The sequence below is a fragment of the Eubalaena glacialis genome, chromosome 18 (assembly GCF_028564815.1).
Source record: "Eubalaena glacialis isolate mEubGla1 chromosome 18, mEubGla1.1.hap2.+ XY, whole genome shotgun sequence".
In the NCBI taxonomy this organism is placed as follows: Eukaryota; Metazoa; Chordata; class Mammalia; order Artiodactyla; family Balaenidae; genus Eubalaena; species Eubalaena glacialis.
The window spans coordinates 62,794,198-62,815,331 of NC_083733.1; the positions used below are offsets into that span (position 1 = coordinate 62,794,198).

Sequence of the window (21,134 nt, forward strand, 5' to 3'; positions counted from 1 at the left end):
ATTGAGCTTTCAGTCTGGAAATGGGGGTCTGGATGTTATTAGCTGTGATGGTGATTGAAGTGTGGGGATTGCTGAAATTTCCTGAGGAGAGGGGAGTAGAGTGAGAAGGGAAGGGGTTTGGGCACCATTTTGTGAAAAGCCTCAAACGCTAGGCAAGAGATCTGGGAGGAGGGACTTCCCTGGTGGTCCAGTGGTTAAGACTCCCCGCTCCCAACGCAGGGGAACCAGGTTCGATCCCTGGTCAGGAAACTAGATCCCGCATGCTGCAACGACGATTCCCGCAAATAAGACCCTGTGCAGCCTAATTAATTAATTAAATAAATAATTTTTAAAAAGACGTGGGGAGGAAGTACAGGAAGAGCACAGGCCAAGACGGAGTTACCAGGCCCATCAGCAAACAGAGGATGAGGCTTCTCACAGGGTTGATGTGAGGCTGAAAGAACCAATACAATGGTATGTGGAAGAGTGCCCAGCATATAGTAACTGCTCATAACATTTTAATTCTATTTCTCCATGAGAGTAGTGGAATGGTCTAGACTTGTGAAGTTGCACAGATTTGGGTTCCAATTATCCTTCACTAGCGCTGACAACTTGGGGAAATGATTCCTGACTTTCAGAGCCATGTTTCTTTGTAAAATTTGGCCAACTCCCCATAGTTGTAAGGAATAAATACAGTTATTCATTGTTCAGTATTTCTGAATAACAGGGAAACAGGCCACACCCCACAGCCTAAGGGCCAATTAGAGCGCGGTCCGCCTCTCGGAAATGCAAATTACGGGAGAGCTTGCCAATCACTAAGCGCCAGCCACGCCCCCTTTCCTCACGTCGACTCGCCCAGCTCCACTCTCTTCTCTAGACCAATCAGAGCGCAGTCCGTGCGAGCTGCGCCACGGGAGCTAGGTTCAGAAACCTCGCAGTCCAGTTAAGGGAGTGAGTTGCTATGGTCACCACTGAGGGGCGGGGCGGAAGGGTTGGCCGAGCCTCGAGAGAGAGAGAGAGAGAGAGAGAGAGACAGACAGACAGAGAGAGAGGCAGATTCTGATTGGCTGCTTCCTTACTTCCTTCACCGGTGGGCCAGGTGTTTCCCCGCCTCCGTCCCGTGCCTCCAGGAGCCTAACACCTTTCTCCTTTCTCCTCTCCTCCCGCCCCGACCAGGCGCCTCAATGGTCTCCCGGGAGGTGCGCAGTTAGAAGACCCTGAAGAAACTGCTGCAGGCTGCTGCAAGAGAGGCGGAAACCCTTTTCTATTTTTTATTTTATTTTGGGGGGCTGCGGCCCCGTGGCTTTCGGGATCTTAGTTCCCTGACCAGGGATTGAACTCGCCCCAGCAGTGAACGCGCCGAGTCCTAACCACTGGATCACCAGGGAATTCCTGGAAACCCTTTTCTAATACTGTGTTTTGCTTCCAGAAGGGCGTACTTACGTCTTCTAATGGTGTATCTGGTTTAATCCTCAAAATAGGTGAGGAAAATGAGACTGGAAGGTTAGAAGCCCTTCCCAATACCACACAAGTAGGTTTAGGGGAACCCGGTTTTGAATGGCAGATGCATCGCCAGAGTCCCCCCACCGCCGCCCCCCCCCCCGCAACTTTCCACTGCGCCCAAAGAGAAGTCGGGAAGTGATGCGAGAGCGGAAAAAGAGAAATTCAGAGAAAATGAGAGCCGGGAGAGAGACGGAGACCTAAAAGAAGAAAGAAAGAAAAAAAAGACACGAAGGAGACAGGCAGAGAAAAAAGAAAGTGATTAAGAATGGAAGGAAGAGTTTTAGGCAGAAAGAAGAGTCGAGAGAGGAGACAGAGATTCCCCAGAAGGCCGGGAAGCCATGAGGGTGAAAAAGAAGTATAGAGACTCCAAGAGAGAAGGACAGATACCCAGAGAGCAACAGAGAGCCAGAGAAAGGGGCAGTGACTCAGAGGGGGACAGAGACCTGGGAGGTTACAAAGAACAAGAGGAGAAGGGGACAGAGTCGGGGGTGGGGTGGGAGCAGATATGCGAGTGGAGAGGGACAAAGGCACAGAGTGAGAGGAAAGGACAGAGCTGGGGCGGTAGTGCAAAGAGAGAGAGGATGAGTAGAGTGGGAGATGAGAAAAGAGAGAGGGAACTGGAGGTAGACGCCAGCGTAGCGGACGCAGGGCCCGCCCCCGTGCACACACACACCCTCCCGCTACACACACACACACACACACACACACGAAGCACAGGAAGGAGGCGCAGTCCCGACGCACAGCAGGGTCTTTATTAAGGTGGGGCGGGCGGGGCGTTCAGGGCGCGTCCAGCACCAGCAGCTTGTGCATGTACGAGTTCAGCCAGTGGCGGCGCTCTAGGGCGGCCAGCAGCCGCGCGCGCTCCCGAAAGGCCGCGTCGTCCGCCAGCGCCAGGCTCCGCCGCGAGGGGGGGGTGACCGGACCCGCCCAAGCCCGGCTGGGGGTGTGGAGTCTGCCGGGAGATGGAAAGTGGCGGTTTCCATGTATCCGGGCCCAACGCCCGCCAACTGTCCTCCCCGCGGTCTAACTCGAAGCCCTGTTACTGCACCGTCTGTGGAGTGGCTCAGTCTCTGTCCCCTGTCTCTCTCTTTCTCTGTGTGGGTCTCCGTCTCTGTGTTCACCAGGTTCGGAGCCTCTTGAGTACAGAGACCGAGTCTGATGCACCTGTCCGGCCCCAGCGCCCGGCGCGCGCCTGGCACACACCAAGACCCAGTAAACGTTGCTCAAGGAACGAACCCGTTCCTGCTTCGGCTCCTTTCAAGTCTCTCAAAGCCTTTCTCAGAATCCTTGTGTATCTCTTTGTCTTGCTGATTCCCTGTCCACCCCCCATCTCTGTCCTCTCTCTGGGTCTCTGTTCCCCCTTTCTGAGTCTCTGTTCCCCTTTCTCTTTGGGTCTCTTCCCACCTCTCTGAGTCCCCACCCTTCCTGGGAGACCTGGATGTCCTACGTACCTGAAGACCCCCGCGGGAGGCAGGGCGGCTCCTGAGGCGGTGCGGTGGCCCCAGGACACAAGTAGCAGCAGCAGCAGCAGTCGCGCCCGGGGGCTCCTGGGTACCTGGCGGGTCTCCATCACCTGTGGAGAGACAGGAGAGAGCTCAGTGAGGCCCGTGTCCTGGCCCAGAACAGAACCCCGGCCCCACCATCCACCCCCACTCCCCTGCAGCCCATTTGCAGGGCCCCCTACCGCGCAGTGGGTTCCGGCAGCGAGGCTGGCAGCCCCCTTATATCGCCTGCACAACCCCCGCAGCGGGCAGTGACGCAGACCAGGGGGCTGGGGGCGCCAGGTCACCCCCCCCCCAGGCTCATTAGGAGCCGCCAGCGATAATGAGGAGCTGGGGGTTGGGGCCCCGCCGCTGCCTTAGCGGCCACCCACTAATTGGGACCAGGAGCTGGGACCTGAAGAGAATTGGGAGGGGGAGAGACAGACAGACAGAGAAGTGGACACAGGGGGTGTGTCAGAGGGATAAAAATAGAGACCGGCGGAAGGACCATCAGAGCAGAAGCCAGAGACAGAGAGAAAGAGAGACAGGGGGAGGCAACAGAAGAGGGACTGATGGGGAGAAGCAGAGACACAAAGAGATGAAGTAACCATGACGGGGAAGGACAAAGACAGAATGACAGAGAAAAGGAAAGAGAGGAAGAAAGGGAGCAACAGAGGAAGAAAGAAGGGAAAAGGAAGGAAGAGAGAAAAGAGAGGGAAAGGGACCAAGAGAGCCAGCTAGAGATGGAGGAATGAGGGAAAGAGCACGCAGAAAGACAGGAAATGGAAGGACAGCCAGCCTGGACAGAGAGGTCCGGAGATGAATCCAGACAGTGAGAAAACCAGAAAGAAAGAGTGAGAAATGGGGGTGGGGGGGTGGGGGGGGTTGGTAAGAGAAAGCAAAGGGTATGTGCGGGGGGAGGGGCAGTGAAGGCAGGTATAGTGACAGGCAAAATCAGGAAAGTCTTAGAGACACTGCAAAGAGGGGAAAGAGACAGACAAGGACCCTGACTTCCCTGAGGATGTGTCCAAGCCCTTCCCGGGGAGGAACTTGGGGGTGTTGTGAAGATAAGGTCCAATCCCCCTAACACTGGCTCTTAAGAGGGTGCTGTCTACACAATGGAATGGTAGGCAAAGGTTGGGAAGTCCCAAAGGGCAGTAGCAATCTGAATCTCTGATTGACAGGACATGGGAACCTAGACTCATAGTTCCCCAGAGAGGAGGGGAACAGAGCCTGGCTCTGGGAAACTGGATTCCGGGATCTGAGGGGAGAGGTCTGAGGGTCCCGACTCCTGGCTCTTGAAGTGGGAGGCTACCCGAGACCTGGATTCTCGGGTTTGGGTATAGGAGAGGGCAGAGGGCTGGGACCCCTGGCTTCACAGGGAGGAGAGCTTGGTTGGGCCACATCCCTCCACCAAATGATCCAGTCCCTAACTCCCTTCCCCTCTCCAGAGACAATGTCCCTTATCTCTGTCCCTGTAAAAGTTCAAGCCTGTCGCTAGGCTCCCAGGATCCCCAGGGTGGGGGTCAGGTGTGTCATCTGCACCCCTGGGACCCTACCTCCTGCCGCCCTGCCCAGAGCCATTCTGCAGCATTCACTGATTTCTGCATTCAGCTCTGCTCACCTGTTGTTATCTTGGACCCCACTGAGCAGGTAAGAGACCCCAAACCCCAAGTGACCCTGTCCCATTTGGGTGTACGCTCACCCCACCTCCACCTGACCACAGACCTAGGCATCTCTGCCCCAGACCAGCCCCTGAGACCTTGAGATCCCAGCTCCATCCTCAATAAACAGAGACCTGAGTCCTGCCCCACAGCTCTCTCCTCCTGAAGGCTGAGGAATCCAGACCCTTATACACCTATCTCTGGAGGACAAAGACTCAGAGTTCCCAATTTCCTTCTAACTCAGGACCGAAGAGTTCCAGACACCCATTTCCTTTCTCCCCTGTAATCCAGCCCCCCTCCAAGCTTTGCTCTCTCAAAATTCTAGGCATCTGAACCTTCAAGCCTCTCTTTTCTAAAGAATTAGGAATTTAGACCCACATTTAGGGCCCTCCACCCTCTGGGAGCCAGGAGTCTGAACCCCCAGCAGCCTTCTTGACCAGGATCCAGGAGTCTCCCTCCTCCCCCAGTTACAGGCATTTAGGCCCCCTCCTCCCTCAAATCCAGGCGTTCAGGCCCCCAGCCCGCAGGCGTTCCTTCTGAGCCTCCTCTAATGTAAACAACTGTTAAGTCAAGGTGTCCCCAGGGCTCTTGGAGAGGAAGAAATCCCATGTCCCCCTCAGAGGTCTACACCCTTCGAAGCTGAAGTCAAGGAGGTCTGGGGGCTTGGAAAGGTGTCTTTCTTTCCCAATTTTCCTGGGACCCCTTAGGGAAACAGATAAGGAAATTTACTACGACTCCCAAGAAGCCCTGTGCCTCAGTCTCCCTTAGCTACGGCGGCTACCGCCTCACAGCCTTCAGGGAGTTGCAGGTGGCTTCTCCTTTACCTGGTGCCCCGAGCTGGGCGGAGACGCGGTCTACCCGGAGACCAGTGGGCGTGGCCTCCGGAGTCACCTCCTGGGCGACTTCTGGCTTTAACCCCTTCCTTCCCGCTCCCCCACTGCTACAGGTAAATCCCAGAGCTATGAAATCCTTCAGCCCGATCCTCTTCCTTCTCGTCTTTCTCTTCGCCTGGCTGGGTTCCAAGGCTGCCCCTTCGGCCTCACCGCCTGAGGGTTCCGACTTCTCGCGGATAGACCACCCCTCTCAGCCCTCCCCTCCTGCATCTGGAAATTCCACTCTCAATGGGCGTAACCCAGAATCCCCCAGGACCGCTTATCCTGAGCCCTGCAAGACACCTCATGCGGTTTCCCCTGAGCCCTCCCCCCTTGAATTCACTGAGACCCCCAACACTGACCTCCGAGAAAGCCCACACCCAGAGTCTCCTGAGGCCCCCAAACCTAACTCACTCAACACCTCAATATCAGAATCCCTGGACACCCTCCAAATTAAACCCTCCAAAATGACACATCCAGAACCTTCTGAGACCCCCAAACCTGACCCAACTGAAATTCCACACACAGAATCCCCTGAGACCTCCAAACCTAATTCGTCCAAAACTCCACACCCAGAATTTCCTGAAACCCCAAACCCTGCCCCTACACAAGCTCCACACCAAGAATCCCCAGAGATTTACAAACATAGCTCCACTGAAATCTCACATGCAGAAGCCCCTGAGACCCCAAATCCTGACCCCACCAAGACTTTTGACCCCAAATCTCCAGAGACCCATGACCCTGACACCACTGAGACCCCAAATTCTGAATTCCTCCAGACACTCCATATTGACCCTACCAAAACCCCCCACCCAGCATCTCATGTAGGCCACAATCCCAACCCCACTGAAATTCCCCAAACAGAATTCCCCACTACCGGCTACCAAGATGCAACAGAGACCCTCCCAGCCTCTGATCCTGAGATCTCCACTAGTCTTCCCCCAGAAACGCCTGCACACTTCAAGGAAGAAGTTACTGCCCTAAATGAGCTACCCCTGAATCCCAAATCAGAAACACTTGCAGCCACCCAGCCCGACACCCTTAAATTGCCCACCTCAGAATCTCCTGGGACCGTTGATCTGCAAGTCCCCCAGAACTCTAGCCCTAAAGGGCCCGACGCCCTTCCTCCCTCAGCCCGGATTGTGAGGTCCCCTGCTCCTCCAGGGCCCCCCAATCAGCCGGCCCCTGTCACTCCGCGGGCCCCCCAGCGGCGCAGCCGAGGTGAGAGAGTCAACACTATCATCGTGGTGGAGCGAGTGAAGGAGACTGGTGAGGGACTAGGACCCGGACTCCTGGGTCTGAGGGAGGAGGGCCCTGGGAGCCGGACTCCTGGGTCGAAAGGAGGAGAAGGCTGTAAGCCCCTCTTCGGAGTCTGAAGGGGGGAGGAGGCTGAGGGCTGGTACTGCGGGGTCTGAGGGAAGAGAGACTGGGGGCCGGGGTTCCCGGATCCAAGGGAGGAGGAGGGTGGGATCTGGGTTCCTGGGTCTGAGGGTGGAGGAGGCTAGGAGTTTAGATTGCTGTTCCTGGGCCTCCTTCCTTCAGGCGTGACCCTGGTGGGGCGTCCCCGGGGCGAGGCAGGCGGGGCCCTGTGCCTATTCCTCGCCGGGACCGGGCTGCTTATTGGCATTTTCCTGCTCCTGTGGTGTCTCTACCGCCGGGCGGCTCGACACCGGCCCTTCGCACACCACCGGCTCCCGAACGACGGAGATGAACCGGGTGAGCAACCCCTGTAGCGTCCCGCTCCTTGAATGCCTGCACGTTTCCTTAACCTGGTTTCGCCTGACACTTCAGGGCGCCCTACCTAAAAGAACAGGTCCCCATCCAAGATCAGTAGAAGCCCTGAACCCTCCAGGGTCAGGTTCTGCCCCCCAGTATTCTGAAATTTCACACACACATGTCCAGTTCCGCCCCCAGCCCAGCCGGGAGTTGCCGCACGCTAGGAGCTGCAGGTCCCTACAAGCCCCGCCCCTTCCCCTCCAGGAGCGCGGCAGGCCCCGCCCCTGCTGCGTGGACGCCACGCCTCCTCGTCTATTCAGGGGCCCTTTAATTCGAAAACCCCGCTCCAATGGAAGGTCGGAATCCTCTTCCCTGTCTCCTCATTGGCCAGCGGCTCAGTAGAGGGGACAGGCCCCCTGTCAGCCTATGGATGACCTTGTTCCTTTGTCCCCACAGTTATGCATTTGGACGCCCCGAAGGACCCCTACAACCTCTACTTTTATGCGCCGGACGCCTGGGTCCCTTCACACATCGCTACCAAGCAGCCACCGTCCACCCCCCCACTGCCACCCAAACTGCCTCCGCCGCCCCGCGGGGGCCGCCCCCAGCACCTGGAACCTCTCTCCCCCTCCACGCTCCCCAACAACTTCGTGTGAGCCCCTCAAGACCTGCACCTTCCCCAGACGGAGGAAGGACCCAGAGGTCCTGTCCTCCTGGCCCGCTTTGCTACATAGGGGTCCTCTCGGATAGAGGGTCCAACACGCAGAGATGCTTTAGATGTCAGCGGAGAACATACTCTAAGGACGAATAAATCACGTGTTCCCACAGCTAGACAACTCCTCTGGCCTAAGTCCTGGGGGAGGAGAGTGGCTGGGGTCCTAGGATCCCAGATGTGAGGAGGGAGGAGTCTGGGGGCCTGGACTCCTGGGTCTCAGGGAGAAGCGTGCTGGGGACTCCCAAGGCCAATGACGACTGGGTGTGTACACCAAAGCATTTTATTGGGAGAGGGGCAGGGCAGGATTTACAATCACAGAGACAGAGACACAAAGACACAACCCTGCCCCGGGGAAAAGCACCCCTTTTCCCCAGCCCCATTCCCTTTCCTGGGATTCTGTGACTTCTCCTATATATGTTCCCCAAATTCTAAGCCGAAATAGGGGAATCTGAGAGGGGAAGGATCCCAGATTTGGAGTCATTTAGCCCCTGAGGGAGGCAACAAATGGCCACTGAGAAAATCAGGGTAGTTTGAAACCACCCAGAAGAATAAAGTGCAAGGAATTGGGGGGAAGAGGAGCATCTTGAACCACCATGGGAAAGTTCAATGCCGGTGGCTTCAAACCATTGAGTTGATGGACTTGAGCAGCCACTATTTAGACCTGAAAACCGTGTCAGAAAAAGTGCATGGGAATGAAGAGAGGCATATTGTTAAAACTGCCATTTTGGTTGTTTCCCTAGGTATTGTGCTAAGCTAGGGAGAAGGTCTTGGGGAATTTGGTGCTTCAGCAGAATATGCTGGTGGAGGGAAGGGTGAAGAGGTGTGTGTGGGGGGGTGCTTGAAACTGCCATTTCCCCTCAGAAACGCTGGTGAGAATCAATCCCTAGAATGTCAGGGATGGGTGATTAGGTAAACCAACTTGGAAAATGCAGAATAGAGTTGGGAGAGATTTGAAACTTCTAGACGAAGACCTTGAATTTTTCTGAAAGGGGAGGGGGGCTGAGTAATCTCAGGGCTTAGCCTGAGAGTCCCTGGGGTTCAAGGAAAGGGGGAGGTGCCCAAAACCACAAGAGAGAGTAAGAGATTGAATTGTCCATTCAAATAAAGCCCTGAAAGGAGAGATTTGAAACCACTGAGGCAGAAAAAGTGGAGAAGGGAACCTTTAGGGGAATTTGGGTATCCTTGAAACTGCCAGTCTGCAGCTTCACTACCCCTGAGAGGCAATTGGGAGGGGAAGAGGATTTGACAGCACTGGGAACAAGGGAGAGTGCTTCTTAGGCCTGAGGCAGGACAGAGAGGACTGGGGTTCCTTGACAGTGTCACTCAGGCCAGAGATGTGTGGAATGGAGGTCCTGGAAACTGCCATCCAGTGGGAGGCACATGGTCAGTAGCCCCGGACCGGGGGTGGGGGTCTTGGGGGTTGAACTGTGCTGTGTGTAGCTCCATAGGAGGGAGGGGGAGCAGGGGGTGCCCCGGGGGGCTCAGCCTCATCCTCCATTTCGCTTTCGTCACTGCCAGCCAGCTGGTCGTGGCCAACAAAGCCACATTTCTCTTCGCTCATCTCCTCAGGCTCCGCCCACGGCTGCTTCTCTCCGGAAGCGAAGACCCCGTAGAAGATAACTCCTCCATAGTGCACCAGGGAGGCAATGAGGAACACATACTGCCACTCCTCCCGAGTCTGGGGCGGGGACAATGGGGAGGTGAAGTCAGAGGACAGAGAAACAGGAGGTGGAGAGAGAACCTGAGCGGGGGGGGGGTGGGGGTGGGGCGCAGGGAGGCCCAGAGAAAGGGAGACCGAGATCCAGAAAGAGGCTAAAAGAGACCCAGAGAGGGCAGGGATGGAGCCCAGGGAGGGTGACGCACGTCAGGAAGGTAATATACACAAATTTGGAGGGCAAGTGGGTCAGGGCCCGCGCGCGGACCTTGTGCTTAGTCATGGCACCCACGATGATGGGGCACACCATGCCGGACAACGTGCCCACGCCGTTGGAGATGCCCATGAGGATGCTGGCATAGCGCGGGGCGATGTCCAGGTGGTTCACGTTGAACCCTGGCAAGGCGAGCCAGGAGACGTCACAGCCGATTCTCGCTCGAGTGACTCCTCCCCCACCCCTACCTCCCCCACCCCTACCTCCCCCCTCCCCGCCGTTCTGGCTTTTTAGTCCACCTTTTGCGAGGCTGGGAGGTCCCCTTCCTGAGCCAGGAAGTTCCCCACAGAGGTGACCAGAGTTCCCCCAGGGGCGGATCGGCGGTTCTCACCAGAGATGGCGAAGCCGCTGAAGCCCACTGCGAGGACAAGGAAGGAGATGGCCACGCCCTTGGAGTGCGAGTAGCCGACCACCAGCAGCAGCGTGGCTTCCATGCCAAAGCCTACAGAGAGCCGCTTATCTGAGCGCAGGCCGCCCCACGCCTCTCCAGACCCGTTCCCGCCGCAGCCGACCCCTATTCGCCCCAGTCTGGGCACTTCCACGCCTGTCCCTGGCTTTGTTCCCCATTCTGTCCGCGCCCGCCCTAACCAAGCCCTCACCTCCCCAATGCCTGGCCCTTGGCCACGCGCACAGGCTCGCCGCCCCGACCTGGCCCTCCGTGGCCCCACCCACTGACTAGGCCACGCCCTGAAGACGCAGGGTCCAGACCCCACCCAGGCACCTTCGCACCTTCCCTCTGTCCCTATTCATTACACTCAGACCTTTGTCTCTCCAGGTCCCCCCTCTTCATCACCCAGTTCCCATCCTACTCTGGCCAGCCTCGTATAGACCCCGTCCTTCCAGACCCAACGTGGCCTCGCCTTTGCTCCACCTGGACAGCCATACCTGCCTTGCCCTTCTACCCCTCGGCCCCTGAGGCTGCCACCTGCCATTCTGTTCCAGCCAAGTCTGGTCTCACCCTGGCTCAGCCTTTTTGGACGCGCCCCTGGGCACGCCCTCTGACCTCTGCTCCTTCCCCAGAGTCCGGCCCCCTAGATCTGCCCCACGGCGCTCTGCCCCTCCCAGGCTGTCCCAGACCAGATCCAGGCCCCGCCCCACTCACCCCCACAGTTCATCAACTTGCGCACGTTGGTGGTGGACATGATACGGCGGCTCCTGAGGAAGTCGGCGATCTGGCCTCCAATGGGCACGATGATGGTCATGACCAGGTGAGGCAGCGCTGACACCAGGCCTACCTGCGCCAGCGGGTGTACAGGGAGGGGGCTCAGGGGCCACGTGCCCGGGGTCTCCACGGTTCAGGTACCACTGGCTCCTCCCTGTGCCCCGTTCCAACCCCTTGGGATCCAGGTCCCTCTCCTTCCCCCCTCAACCCCCGCCGCTCCCGCAGCACCCTCCCTTCTGGGCCCAACCTTGCTGATCTCAAAGCCGAACACTTCTTCGAAGTAGGCGGGCTGGGAGATAAGAAGCAAGTAGAACGTCCAACTGCGGCAGAAGTTGGCCACGATAATGGCGTAAACTGGCATGGACGTGAAGAAGCGCCGCCAGGGTGTGTTAAACTTCTGTGGTGGGCGAGAGGAGGGACGGCTAAGACAGAGAGCGGGGCTGGGCGCTCTCCGTGTCCCTACAGGGATCCCACTATAGTCCCGCAGAGACCCAGGTTTCCCGATCTCACTAAAACCTCCAAGGACGCAGGGTCGCCAGCCTGACCACGTCCCCATAGGAACGTTGGCATCCTAGCCTCACAGTAACACTTCAGGGATGCAGGGGTCCCGACTCTACATTGGCCCTCAGGTTGGCAGGTGTCCGGAGCCCACGATGACCTTCAGAGACTCATAAATGGACCCAAGAGTCTCTTTCCATCCAATTACGCCCCCTAATTCTAGCCTCACCCACCCCAAGGTCTAAGCAAAACCTCACATTCTAATCCGCCTCTGCAGGTTTAACCACGCCCATCAGTGGTTCCGCCCACCTCGCCACCGAGCCCTGCTCTCAGCACCTGCTAATGCCGTTCTCTCCGGGCTTTAACCCCGCCTCCTAGGTTCTAGCTCCATCCACCTTGCGTTCCCATCAAGTCTCCTCTAAATGTCTATGGAAACCCACCAAGATCAACATGCAGTGCGGGTTCAAAGCCCATTTTTCTCCTGCGTCCCTGCCTCGATATCTCTCCTCTCCCCACCACGCCCCCGCCCCGCAGGCTTGGGCCCGGACCGTGACGGGGTTCATGAGTTTGGCGCTCTCGCCGATGGCGTCCTCGATGTACTTGCGCTCCTCCTCGGAAATGCTAGGGTGCAGCGCCGGGGACTCGTAGGAGACGAGCAGCCAGAACAGGTACCAGAAGATCCCGAAGCTGCCTGGGGGTGTCAGGAGGGGGATGGAAGCGAGGTGACGACCGGCCTCGCTCTGCCCCAGCGCCACCCGGACCCAGGCGTCCGGGCCCCTCACCGTAGACGTAGAACACAGAGCTCCATCCTGAGTACTGCACCAGGACCCCGGCGAGAGGCATCGCGACCACTGCCCCAGCATAGGAACCTATGGGGGATGATACAGGATGGAGAAGAGTCCCATTCTCCCTCAAATGCAATAGAGCGGATTCCCAGCCCCCACCTTTCTGGGACACAGATGCACAGGCCACAGCCCCTCCTCCCTCGGATACTTCAGTCTGGGTCACCAGCCCCCTCCTCTCTCAGACCCGGGAGGCCAAGCCCTCATTCCCCTCCTTCCTCAGACCTAAGAGTCCATACTCCAGCCCCCTACATCCTCAGACCCACAAGCCTGGATCCCAGCCCCTTCCTCTCACCGCAAAAGGCTGTTGTTGCCAGGCGACTCCGCTCTAAGGGCGGGGCCCATTTGCTCCAGATCCCGTGGCAGGCGGGGTACGTGACCCCCTAGGGAGGAGAAAGCCAAAGTCAACGAGAAGAGGCGAGGCTAGAACGGCGGCGGGGGTCATAGGGGGCGGAGCTTTACCTCTACCAACCCCTGCAGGATCCTCACGAAGATGACACAGCCATAGTGGACACGGGCAGCCGAGGGGATCAACATGTTTAGAGTGGAGGTAGCCACAATAGCAAAGCCAAAAACCCTGATAGGAAGAGTTCGTGGTCCGAGAAAAGAGTCCAGCTATCCCGCCATACCTAGGATTCTGCCCTTTCCTCCCACAGCAGGCGAGGCCCTGCGCCCCCAGAACCCCAGGCCCCACCTTCTCTGTGACCCCCCACCTTCCACAATCACAAGCCTCGCCTTTCTCTAGGACCCTGGTCCAGAACCCAGGCTCCTCCCATTTTCCCGGAGTCAGCCCCCAAATGCAAGGCCAAACCCTCTAACTCCACCCACACTCTGCCGCCCACTTTGAGACCCCACCCCATACCTGTTGGCTGCGAATTTTTGGCAAATAAATCCTCCAGGAATCTGGGTGACAATGTAGCCCCAGAAAAAGGAGCCGTGTATGAGGCCAACAGTCTCTGGATCCCAGCTGAACTGAGCTTTCTGTGGGCCAAAAGTCACATCAAACCAGCATCTCTGCCCCAGGTTCTGCTCCTCCACCAATCAGCACCCACAGACAGTCCCTCATCCAATCAGCAACAAGGATCCCCTCTCGCCTTCAAAACACCTGCCAATCGGAGCTCGTGCCACCTACCCCAACTCTGCTCCTCCATGTTGCTAAGACCGCACTACCTTAGCAGGGGGCCTGTTGCTGCCTAGAAGCCTAGCTCTGCCTGCTTCCCTGTCTCAGGGTCCCTTCTCTGAATGTCTAGGGGCCCATATATGGGGGTGGGGGTTCTTTCTCCACTTCTAACCAATGTACAAACCGTTTGCTGATTGACCAGGATGGGGTCTAGGCAGGGACAAGAAGTAGCCAAAGGGTCGGGCCTGATTGGAAGGGAACAAGGGGTGGGTAGGCCACAGCCCAAATCAGGAATTTTTTTCTGAGGCGGGGTCATGGCCTATACCGAAATTAAAATAGGGAGAAAGTCTGAAATGAGGCGGAGCTTTAGGTAACGACCAGAGCAGATGGGGGAGGGATTTAAGCAACGGTGGAACTTCAGAAAATCCAGAATCAAAATTCACGGTGGAACCTGAGTTGCATCTGGGATTAAGATGCAACACTGGAACAGGTGTGGGACACAGGTGGAGCAAAGTTGCTAGGAAGCCCAAAATGGAGCAGGGGCAACACATAGGGAACCTAATGATGGGCAGTCCGCATTTTGAAATCAGAGACCTGAAACAAATAGGGGCAGGGCTTCATTTAGATGGGGGCGGGGCTTAGGAAGGGAAGAGCCCCGAGATGAGATGGAGCTGAGGGGGCAGCACAAATGGGCGGGGCTACTCAGGCTGTGGTGTGGAAGGGGCGTGGTGTGGACGGATGTGACGTCATCAGAGGGCGTGGGCACTGTTATCAGCAGCCTGAGGTAGCATCCGCCCTGAGCTACCTGCACCACCACGTGGCCCCCGCGGTGGGTCGTGCTGTTGTTGACCATGGAGACAATGGCCACGCCCAGGTTGCAGCGGATGCCGAAGCTGATGCAGAAGCCCAGGCCGCTCATGATGGCGATAATGTAGCGGCGAGGGAGACCAAAGCAGGTGCAATCCACGACCGGCTGGTCCCGGGTCTGCGTCGTCACCGGGCGCCCATCAGCACTCAGCTCCAGCGTCTCTGCACCTTCCTGCCGCTTCTCCAGAAGACTGAGAGGCAGCAAGGGTCAGACTCAGACGTCCAGTCCCCAGCCCCCTCCTCCCATGACACAAAAGTCCAGGCAGGGCAAAATCTGCTTTTCAAGACCCGGGATTCTAAGCCCGCACTCCCTCTTTCCCCAGGAGTCCAGCCCCTGACTCCCTTCTCCCCCTCTGGATCCAGGAATCTGGACCCCGGTCTCCATCTCCCTCAGATGAGGAATTCGCACCCCCAGGCCCTTCCTCCCTCAGACTCGAGTGGGGAACTCCTCAGTTCCCTTCTCCCCCAGCCCTGTCACCTCTTGACTCAGTTGTTTTAGACCCAGGCTACCCTTTGCGATCCAAAACCCTGTGACCCCAGCCCTCCCCGCCAAGGTCCAGAGACACTCTCCAGCTCCCTCTTCCAGATATGAGCCTATTTGAGGAAGCAAAAGGCGCTAAGGAGATGCTTCAGCAAAGGTGTCAAAAGAACAGATGCTTCTCAGCCACGTCTGCTATATATACGGTCCCCCCTCCTCCCCTGCCCCCTGTGGCATGCCCTTCCCTGCTTCCAGGCACCAGTTGTGGGCCTGACATCCAGCTGACTCCATTCAGCCACTGGAAGCCCATTCCCAGGGATTGGGGGGTGCGGAGACGTCCAGGGCACTGGAATCCAGCAGCCCAGCTGGATATCCCTGGAGAACCTTGAGTTCAGGCTGTCAGCCTAGGGGGTAGGGAGGAGGAGTGGCGGGAGGTGTCCTGGCAAGGGACAGATGGCCCTGGTAGGGGGATTGGCTCAGTCCCCAGTGAGGCTCTCGCCCCCGCCTGTTCTGGATCCAGGATTGAGTCTGTGATGATGTATAGGGTACTTGGAGGGCCACCTCAAATCCAGAGAGAGGCTGCAGGGAGAAAGAGGTGCCCTGAGACGGGTGTGGAAAGATTCAAAAGGAGGGCTACAGAGACAGGGTGGGGAGTGCAGAGGCTGAGAGAAAGAGGGTCAGAGACACAGAGGAAGGAGAGAGACCCAGAGAGAAGGGGACAGATATCCAGAGAGAGAGAGACAGACATCCAGTCAAGAAGAGAATAAGACAGGGGCAGAGACCCTGAGAGAAGGTGGGGGACAGCACAAAGACTCTGAGAAGGAAAGGGACAGAAACCCAGGAGAGAGAACACAGAGGCAGAGACCCAGAACGCTGAGAGAAAGATGGAGAGACTAGGAGCGTGAGGAGAGACAGACTAGGGATATGATTTGTGAGGTGCGGCCCCGCTCCGAGGCGGGTAGGCAGCCAGGGGATCGGGCTGGATCCCAGGAAGGGGCTAGAACAGATGGAGGCGAGGGAGACTGGGACGGGGGAGGAAAGAACAGCCAGACGGTCTGGGAGGAGGCGGGTGGAAGAGATGAGAACAGCAGCCCTCCCCATCCTAGAACTTAAGGAAGTGGAGGAGGGGGTTAAGAAATGGGCGGTGGGTGGAGAAAGGGACGGGGGAGCTGACAGAACCTAGCGGGATGCGGAATGAAACCCTGGGCAGAGAGCCAGAGAGAGGGGAATGGAAGCCCCCAGAATGAATAGCACAGGGTGGTAGAGACTGCCCCCCATCAGAACAGGCCAGCCAATGAGATTAGAATTTGACCCAGGTTTCTCTCACATGCTATTTGACCCTGAAACTCAAGATATGATTGCAGCCCCTGAAATGTGATGTTTATTGTTAATACTAGGACATAGATCTTAGATCAAGGCTTTCTAAACCGAGGGAGGCAGTCTCAGTATTCCATACCTATAAAATGGGGGCAAGAGTAGAATGTGAGGTTACAAAGAGGGAACTTCAAGGTGATATTATCATTTCAGAAGAAGAGAACCAGGGATGCAGAGATGAAGGTGGCCCCAATACTTCACAGAGGACAAGAACAGAGAGGGGAGACCCTGGATGGGGTCCCTTTTCCTCTCTGGATGCCTGGAACTCAGGTCTAGGGACTTGGTGGTGAGGAAAAGCAGCACTTAGGAGGCAGGTAACCAAAATGAAGACGGTGTCTCAACCTGCCTCTCTGGGTCTCTGCCTCTGCTTCTTGCAGATTCTCAGTCCACTCCCCTCTCCCCCGTCCCAGGTCTCTGTTCTCTTATATCCCTTTGGTTCTCCCTTATCTTCCTATTGTACAACTGAGGAAACTGAGGCTCAGGAAGTGGAAGTACCATGTCCAAGGTCACACACAAGAGTAGCAATGGGGCCTGACCACTTCCTGGCCCTCAGCATCACCCCTCCCAAGGCCTGGCTCTCAGAAAGGAGGTATTTTGGCGCCTATCTCTCCTGTATTCCCCTTCCCCCCCTTGTCCTTGCCTCAAGTCACCTGGGTTACCATGTGTTTCCTGGTCTGAGGGAGTTTTCCACCCACTCCAGCATCACTCATCTCGAGGAAGTCTGCAGCCTCCATCCCAGACTTGGTAGGGAGACTGACCTGGGTTCGAATGATGCCGTATTTATTCAGCCATTGTTTTCCCCCCCTTTTCCAACTGTGCTTCAGTTTCCCCAGCTTTGTCTAGAGGATTAAAAGGAATCAGGGTGTTGTGTCCAATACAGGGCATTCCCCCCGTCTCGCCAACCATCAAAGTGAACCCCAGGATTCAGATGCTCTTCTGGGCTCAGACTCCTTGGTGACTGTCCTGGTGGGAGCCCTGAACTCTGGGGTCTCTAGGGGCTCAGAAGGCAGCTCAGAGAGGTGACGGTAAGGCAGAGACAGATGGAGAGAAACCCAAACACAGAGAAGCTGAGAAACGGAGACTGAGGGAGAGGGCCTGAGAAACACATCCCTCCTGCTGCTGTCCCCCTTCCCAGCCCCTCCACCAGCACGTCTCTCTCCCTCTCCCGACTTCACACTGATGTATTTTGAGAAACTCGTGAAAGGAGGTGAGAAAAAGGGTGGGGAGGGGCTGGAAGATTAGGAAAAGAAGGGGTGAGGTTATCTCATCTCCCCACCCCCCTCCCATCACTGTGCCATCCTCCTGCCCCCTCCCTTCTGTCCAGCTTTATTCCCATCTCTCACGTTACTGAAGGGTGGGGTAACTTTGGAGCTAGGAGGTGATCTGCAGCAAGCAGGGCTAGTGTTAGACTTAGAGAAGGACTTGCATGGTCTAGTGAGCTGGTCAATCAAAGATGGGATCAGAGCTGTGGGCCAAGGGGACCCAAGGGTCTGAGGGAATGGCGGCAGGGGCATGGTGCTGATGAGGCCATCTCCTCCCCGCACTGTGGCCAGATATTTTTAGGCTTCTCCGCAGCTGAGTAATTTCTCTGACTTGGAGCCAGGGCTGGGGTTGGGGGTGAGAGACTCGGGAGAGGTGTCCAGACTGCTCTGGGGACACCCAGGTCAGGGGGGTCATCTCTTTGGCTGGAAGGAAGTCCCTCTGAGCTCTAGCCTGTACCCTTTGGGAAGTCTGTCCTACCCCAGGAGCCTAATTTTTGGCCGGCAACTCCCTTCTCCACCAGAGACCCAGGATACCCTGGCTTCTTCCTGCCAGCTTAACTCTCCTCAAGGACAAGGACCAATGGGCCCCAATCCGATTTAGCTTCAGATTAAACTCTCTGAGAGATGGAAACTGGCAAACACACAGAGATGGAGAGACCCGGGGTGGAGGAATAAAAACCCAGAGAGAGGGTCAGAGACCCAAAGGAGAGGGTCAGAGGCCCTAGGGCAGGGAGTTGGGGGACAGAGATTCAGAGAGAGAGCGACAAAGACCTAGACAGAGGGGTTGTAGAGAACTAGTGAGAGCAATGGCCAGAGAGCGGGACAGAGACTCAGAGATAAAAGGAAACAGAGACCTAGAGAGAAGGAACAGAGATCTAAAGAGAGGAGGCAGAGAGAAGATAGGTGAACGGAGACCCAGAAGTGGGGGAGGGAGTCAGAGACCCAAACAAGGGGGATATATAATCCCAGAGAAAAGAACAGAGCCTGGGATGGGGTGGGGCGCAGAAAAATGATGGATGAGACAAGACCAGGGAGAGCGGCGCCGTCGGAGACCGAGGGAGAAAACTGGACAGATGGGTGCCCCCCCACCCATGGGTATCGCCTGTCTAGCTGTCCGTCTGCGCCCAGGTGGGAATGAGCGTCCTCCTCGGACCCTAGCGCTCTTCCCCGCCCAGGATCCCCACCGCGCTCACCGGTGCAGCCTCCCGAGGGCACGACCCGCCAGCTTCCGAAACTCCTCCTGGCGGAACTCCATGGTGGCTGCCCCTGCTGCTGGTCCCCCCCCGCCCCGCCGATCCCCCCGCCCGCGGGCCCGGGCGGCCGCGTCCGGGTACCCGGGGTCCGCCCCGGCCCGGCCGGCCCCGCAGCTCCGCTCGGGGGGAAGGAGGCTGCGAGTGCGGGCTGTCTGGGGGCTGTCACTGGACTCAGCGTCGGGGGATGGGGTGGGGCAAGGAGAGGCCCCGCCCATCCATGCTAGACCCCGCCCCTTGTATTCTAGTCCCGCCCACCTTTCGCAGCCCTCCATCCCGGTTCTTGCCTCGCCCTTCCACTCCAAGACCACGCCTCTGGGTTCTGAACTCACTTGTCTGGGTTGCATCGCCCCCGGTTCTGTCCCTTCCCGGAATTACTCCCCCCTCATCCATCCCCCACCAGCTCCTTCTACCCCAGATTTTCTCTCCTCCCGAGTTCTTTCCCATCTGAGATTTGCTCCCCCCAATTCAGTTCCCCCTAATTTCGTCCCCACATTTTCATCCCCTACAGTTTCATCTTCCTCTGAGTTTCCTTTGCGTTTCATCCTCCCAGCCCTATCCCTCCGAATTTCTGTGCCCTCCAGTTCCACATCCTGCCCAGCGCCCTCCATCCCCAGGCCGCCACATCCTCAGTTCCAACTTTCTCATTCAGAGGGTTCTTTTCTCATTCAGGGAATTCCTTCCCCCTCCCTAGATTCCAACCCCCATTTCGATACACCCATTGTCCCTTCTAGTTCTTCCCCATCCAGTTTCTTCACCCTTGACTCCCATCCACCTGTTTCCATTTTCCCCTTTTGAATTTCATGTCCCTCCAGTTCTATTTCCCCTCTAGGCGCATCCCGCCTTCCAGTTCCTTCATTTCCGATTTCCTTCCCATCTGAGTTCATCCCTTATAGTTATACTCCCTCCACCCCCAGTTGCTGGTCATTATTCCCTCCCTAGCCTCGGATCTATCTCCGCCCTTTGAGTTCTCTCCCCACCCTGAGTTCTGTCCCCACCCCTTGAGTTGTGTCCCCTTGGATATTTCTTTACCCCTGAGTTCTGTCCCCTCCCCTGGGATCTGTCCCTGCTTTGATATTTGCCCACACCCCCTGGAATCGGCACCAGGAATACGTCCGTGAGTTCTGTCCCCAGCTACTGAGTCCTCTCCCCGCACCTGAGTTCTGCCCCACCTTTTGGGATCTGTCCCCGCCCCGCCCGGGATCTGTCCCCGCCCCTGATTTCTTACTCCACCCCTGAATTCCAGCCCCGCCCCTCTGGGGTTGAACCTCGACCTGTCTCCAGCCCGCTGGCAGGTCCTGCCCCGCTCCTTTCGCCGCCAGCCCCTCTTTCCGACGCCAGATCCAGGCCCCAGGAGGGTGCTCCTTTCCTCACTGCCTCCCTGGGTCTGGCCAAAAATACATTTGAGATTAAATTTTCATGATGTGGCACAGGTCCGCGAGGGAGTGGGAGGGAGCAGCCGGCGCAGCGGGCGGGCTCCACGGAAGGGGTGGCCCGGCAGCCGCTGCCTGCCGCAGCCTCTAGCTTTGTCTCGCTGGCCTCTGGGTGTCACAATTTTGCCTATGTTTGAGAAAACCCCGGATTCCCAGGGAGGAGAGGCTGGGGGCTGAGACTCCTGGGTCAGAGGGAGGAGGGAGCCTGGGGCTCGGACTCCAGAGTCAGGGAGGAGTAGCCCGCGGATTCGTCCACACGCGCCACCCTGTGGTGACAGAATCCCCGGTCTGGGTGCGGAGGCGGCGGTCGCGGCTCCGGGCCAGGTGTGAAGGTGGAGCAGATGGTGAGGAGGAAGGAGTGGGAAGGGGGCCCAGCAGCTGCCAAATCCCGGGCCTTCGCCGGAACCATCACCATGGAGACCGAGGAAGGCAGAGAGGACCCAGCCCCACACTTTCGGGACCCGGGAATGAGTTCTTCTTCCTCCCACGGAGGGTTCCCATGCAAACTACAAGTCCCAGCGGCCGCTGGACTTCACCATTTGCTTCTGAAGGGCCGCTTACTCCGAGGGCCGCTGGGAGTTGTAGTTCTCTGAGACAACGGGCTGAAGTTGCGTTGCGCCCTCTGGTGGACACGGCGCCCAAGTTCGCTATTTCCGAGGCCCAAGGGACCCTACCCAATGTCATCCCCAAACCTTTTCACCTTCTCACCATCTAATCCCTCTTTCCCCACCCAATTCACTCAGTTCCAGCCACACTGGCCTCCTCGCTCTTCTTTCAACATCTACCACTGAGGCTCCTGCATTTACCTATCCTGCTAGGATTCACTATGGAAGAAGAGTGTGTTGGCGATCATTCATGAACTCAACAGGTATTTATTGAGTTCCTACTAGGCATCAGGCATTGTCACACCATAGGGGACATAGCTCTAATGAGAGTATCACTGGGTACTGGGGACCACCAGAGGAGGATTCTAACTCAGCCAAGGAAGAT

The 21,134-nt window shown here is 57.3% G+C and overlaps 3 protein-coding genes across 3 annotated transcripts; 1 reads left to right on the plus strand and 2 right to left on the minus strand.

The window, feature by feature from the left end:
- Positions 1 to 2,259: 2,259 nt before the first annotated feature.
- PTH2 (parathyroid hormone 2) lies at positions 2,260 to 3,052 on the minus strand. Its single transcript, XM_061174264.1, has 2 exons — positions 2,934 to 3,052; positions 2,260 to 2,434 (listed from the first exon to the last, which is right to left on the minus strand). The coding sequence occupies exons 1-2, from the start codon at positions 3,050 to 3,052 to the stop codon at positions 2,260 to 2,262; spliced, it is 294 nt and encodes a 97-aa protein (XP_061030247.1).
- A 2,536-nt stretch (positions 3,053 to 5,588) lies between these two features.
- On the plus strand, positions 5,589 to 7,871 carry GFY (golgi associated olfactory signaling regulator). Its single transcript, XM_061174545.1, has 3 exons — positions 5,589 to 6,768; positions 7,042 to 7,215; positions 7,672 to 7,871. The coding sequence occupies exons 1-3, from the start codon at positions 5,589 to 5,591 to the stop codon at positions 7,869 to 7,871; spliced, it is 1,554 nt and encodes a 517-aa protein (XP_061030528.1).
- Positions 7,872 to 9,314: 1,443 nt separating this feature from the next.
- On the minus strand, positions 9,315 to 18,731 carry SLC17A7 (solute carrier family 17 member 7). The gene is made up of 12 exons (XM_061173189.1): positions 18,655 to 18,731; positions 14,286 to 14,538; positions 13,223 to 13,341; positions 12,823 to 12,937; positions 12,656 to 12,743; positions 12,301 to 12,387; positions 12,067 to 12,209; positions 11,268 to 11,417; positions 10,961 to 11,093; positions 10,190 to 10,300; positions 9,853 to 9,980; positions 9,315 to 9,608 (listed from the first exon to the last, which is right to left on the minus strand). Exons 1-12 carry the CDS (start codon positions 18,714 to 18,716, stop codon positions 9,315 to 9,317), a joined length of 1,683 nt encoding a protein of 560 aa, XP_061029172.1. The 5' UTR covers positions 18,717 to 18,731.
- Positions 18,732 to 21,134: the final 2,403 nt, after the last annotated feature.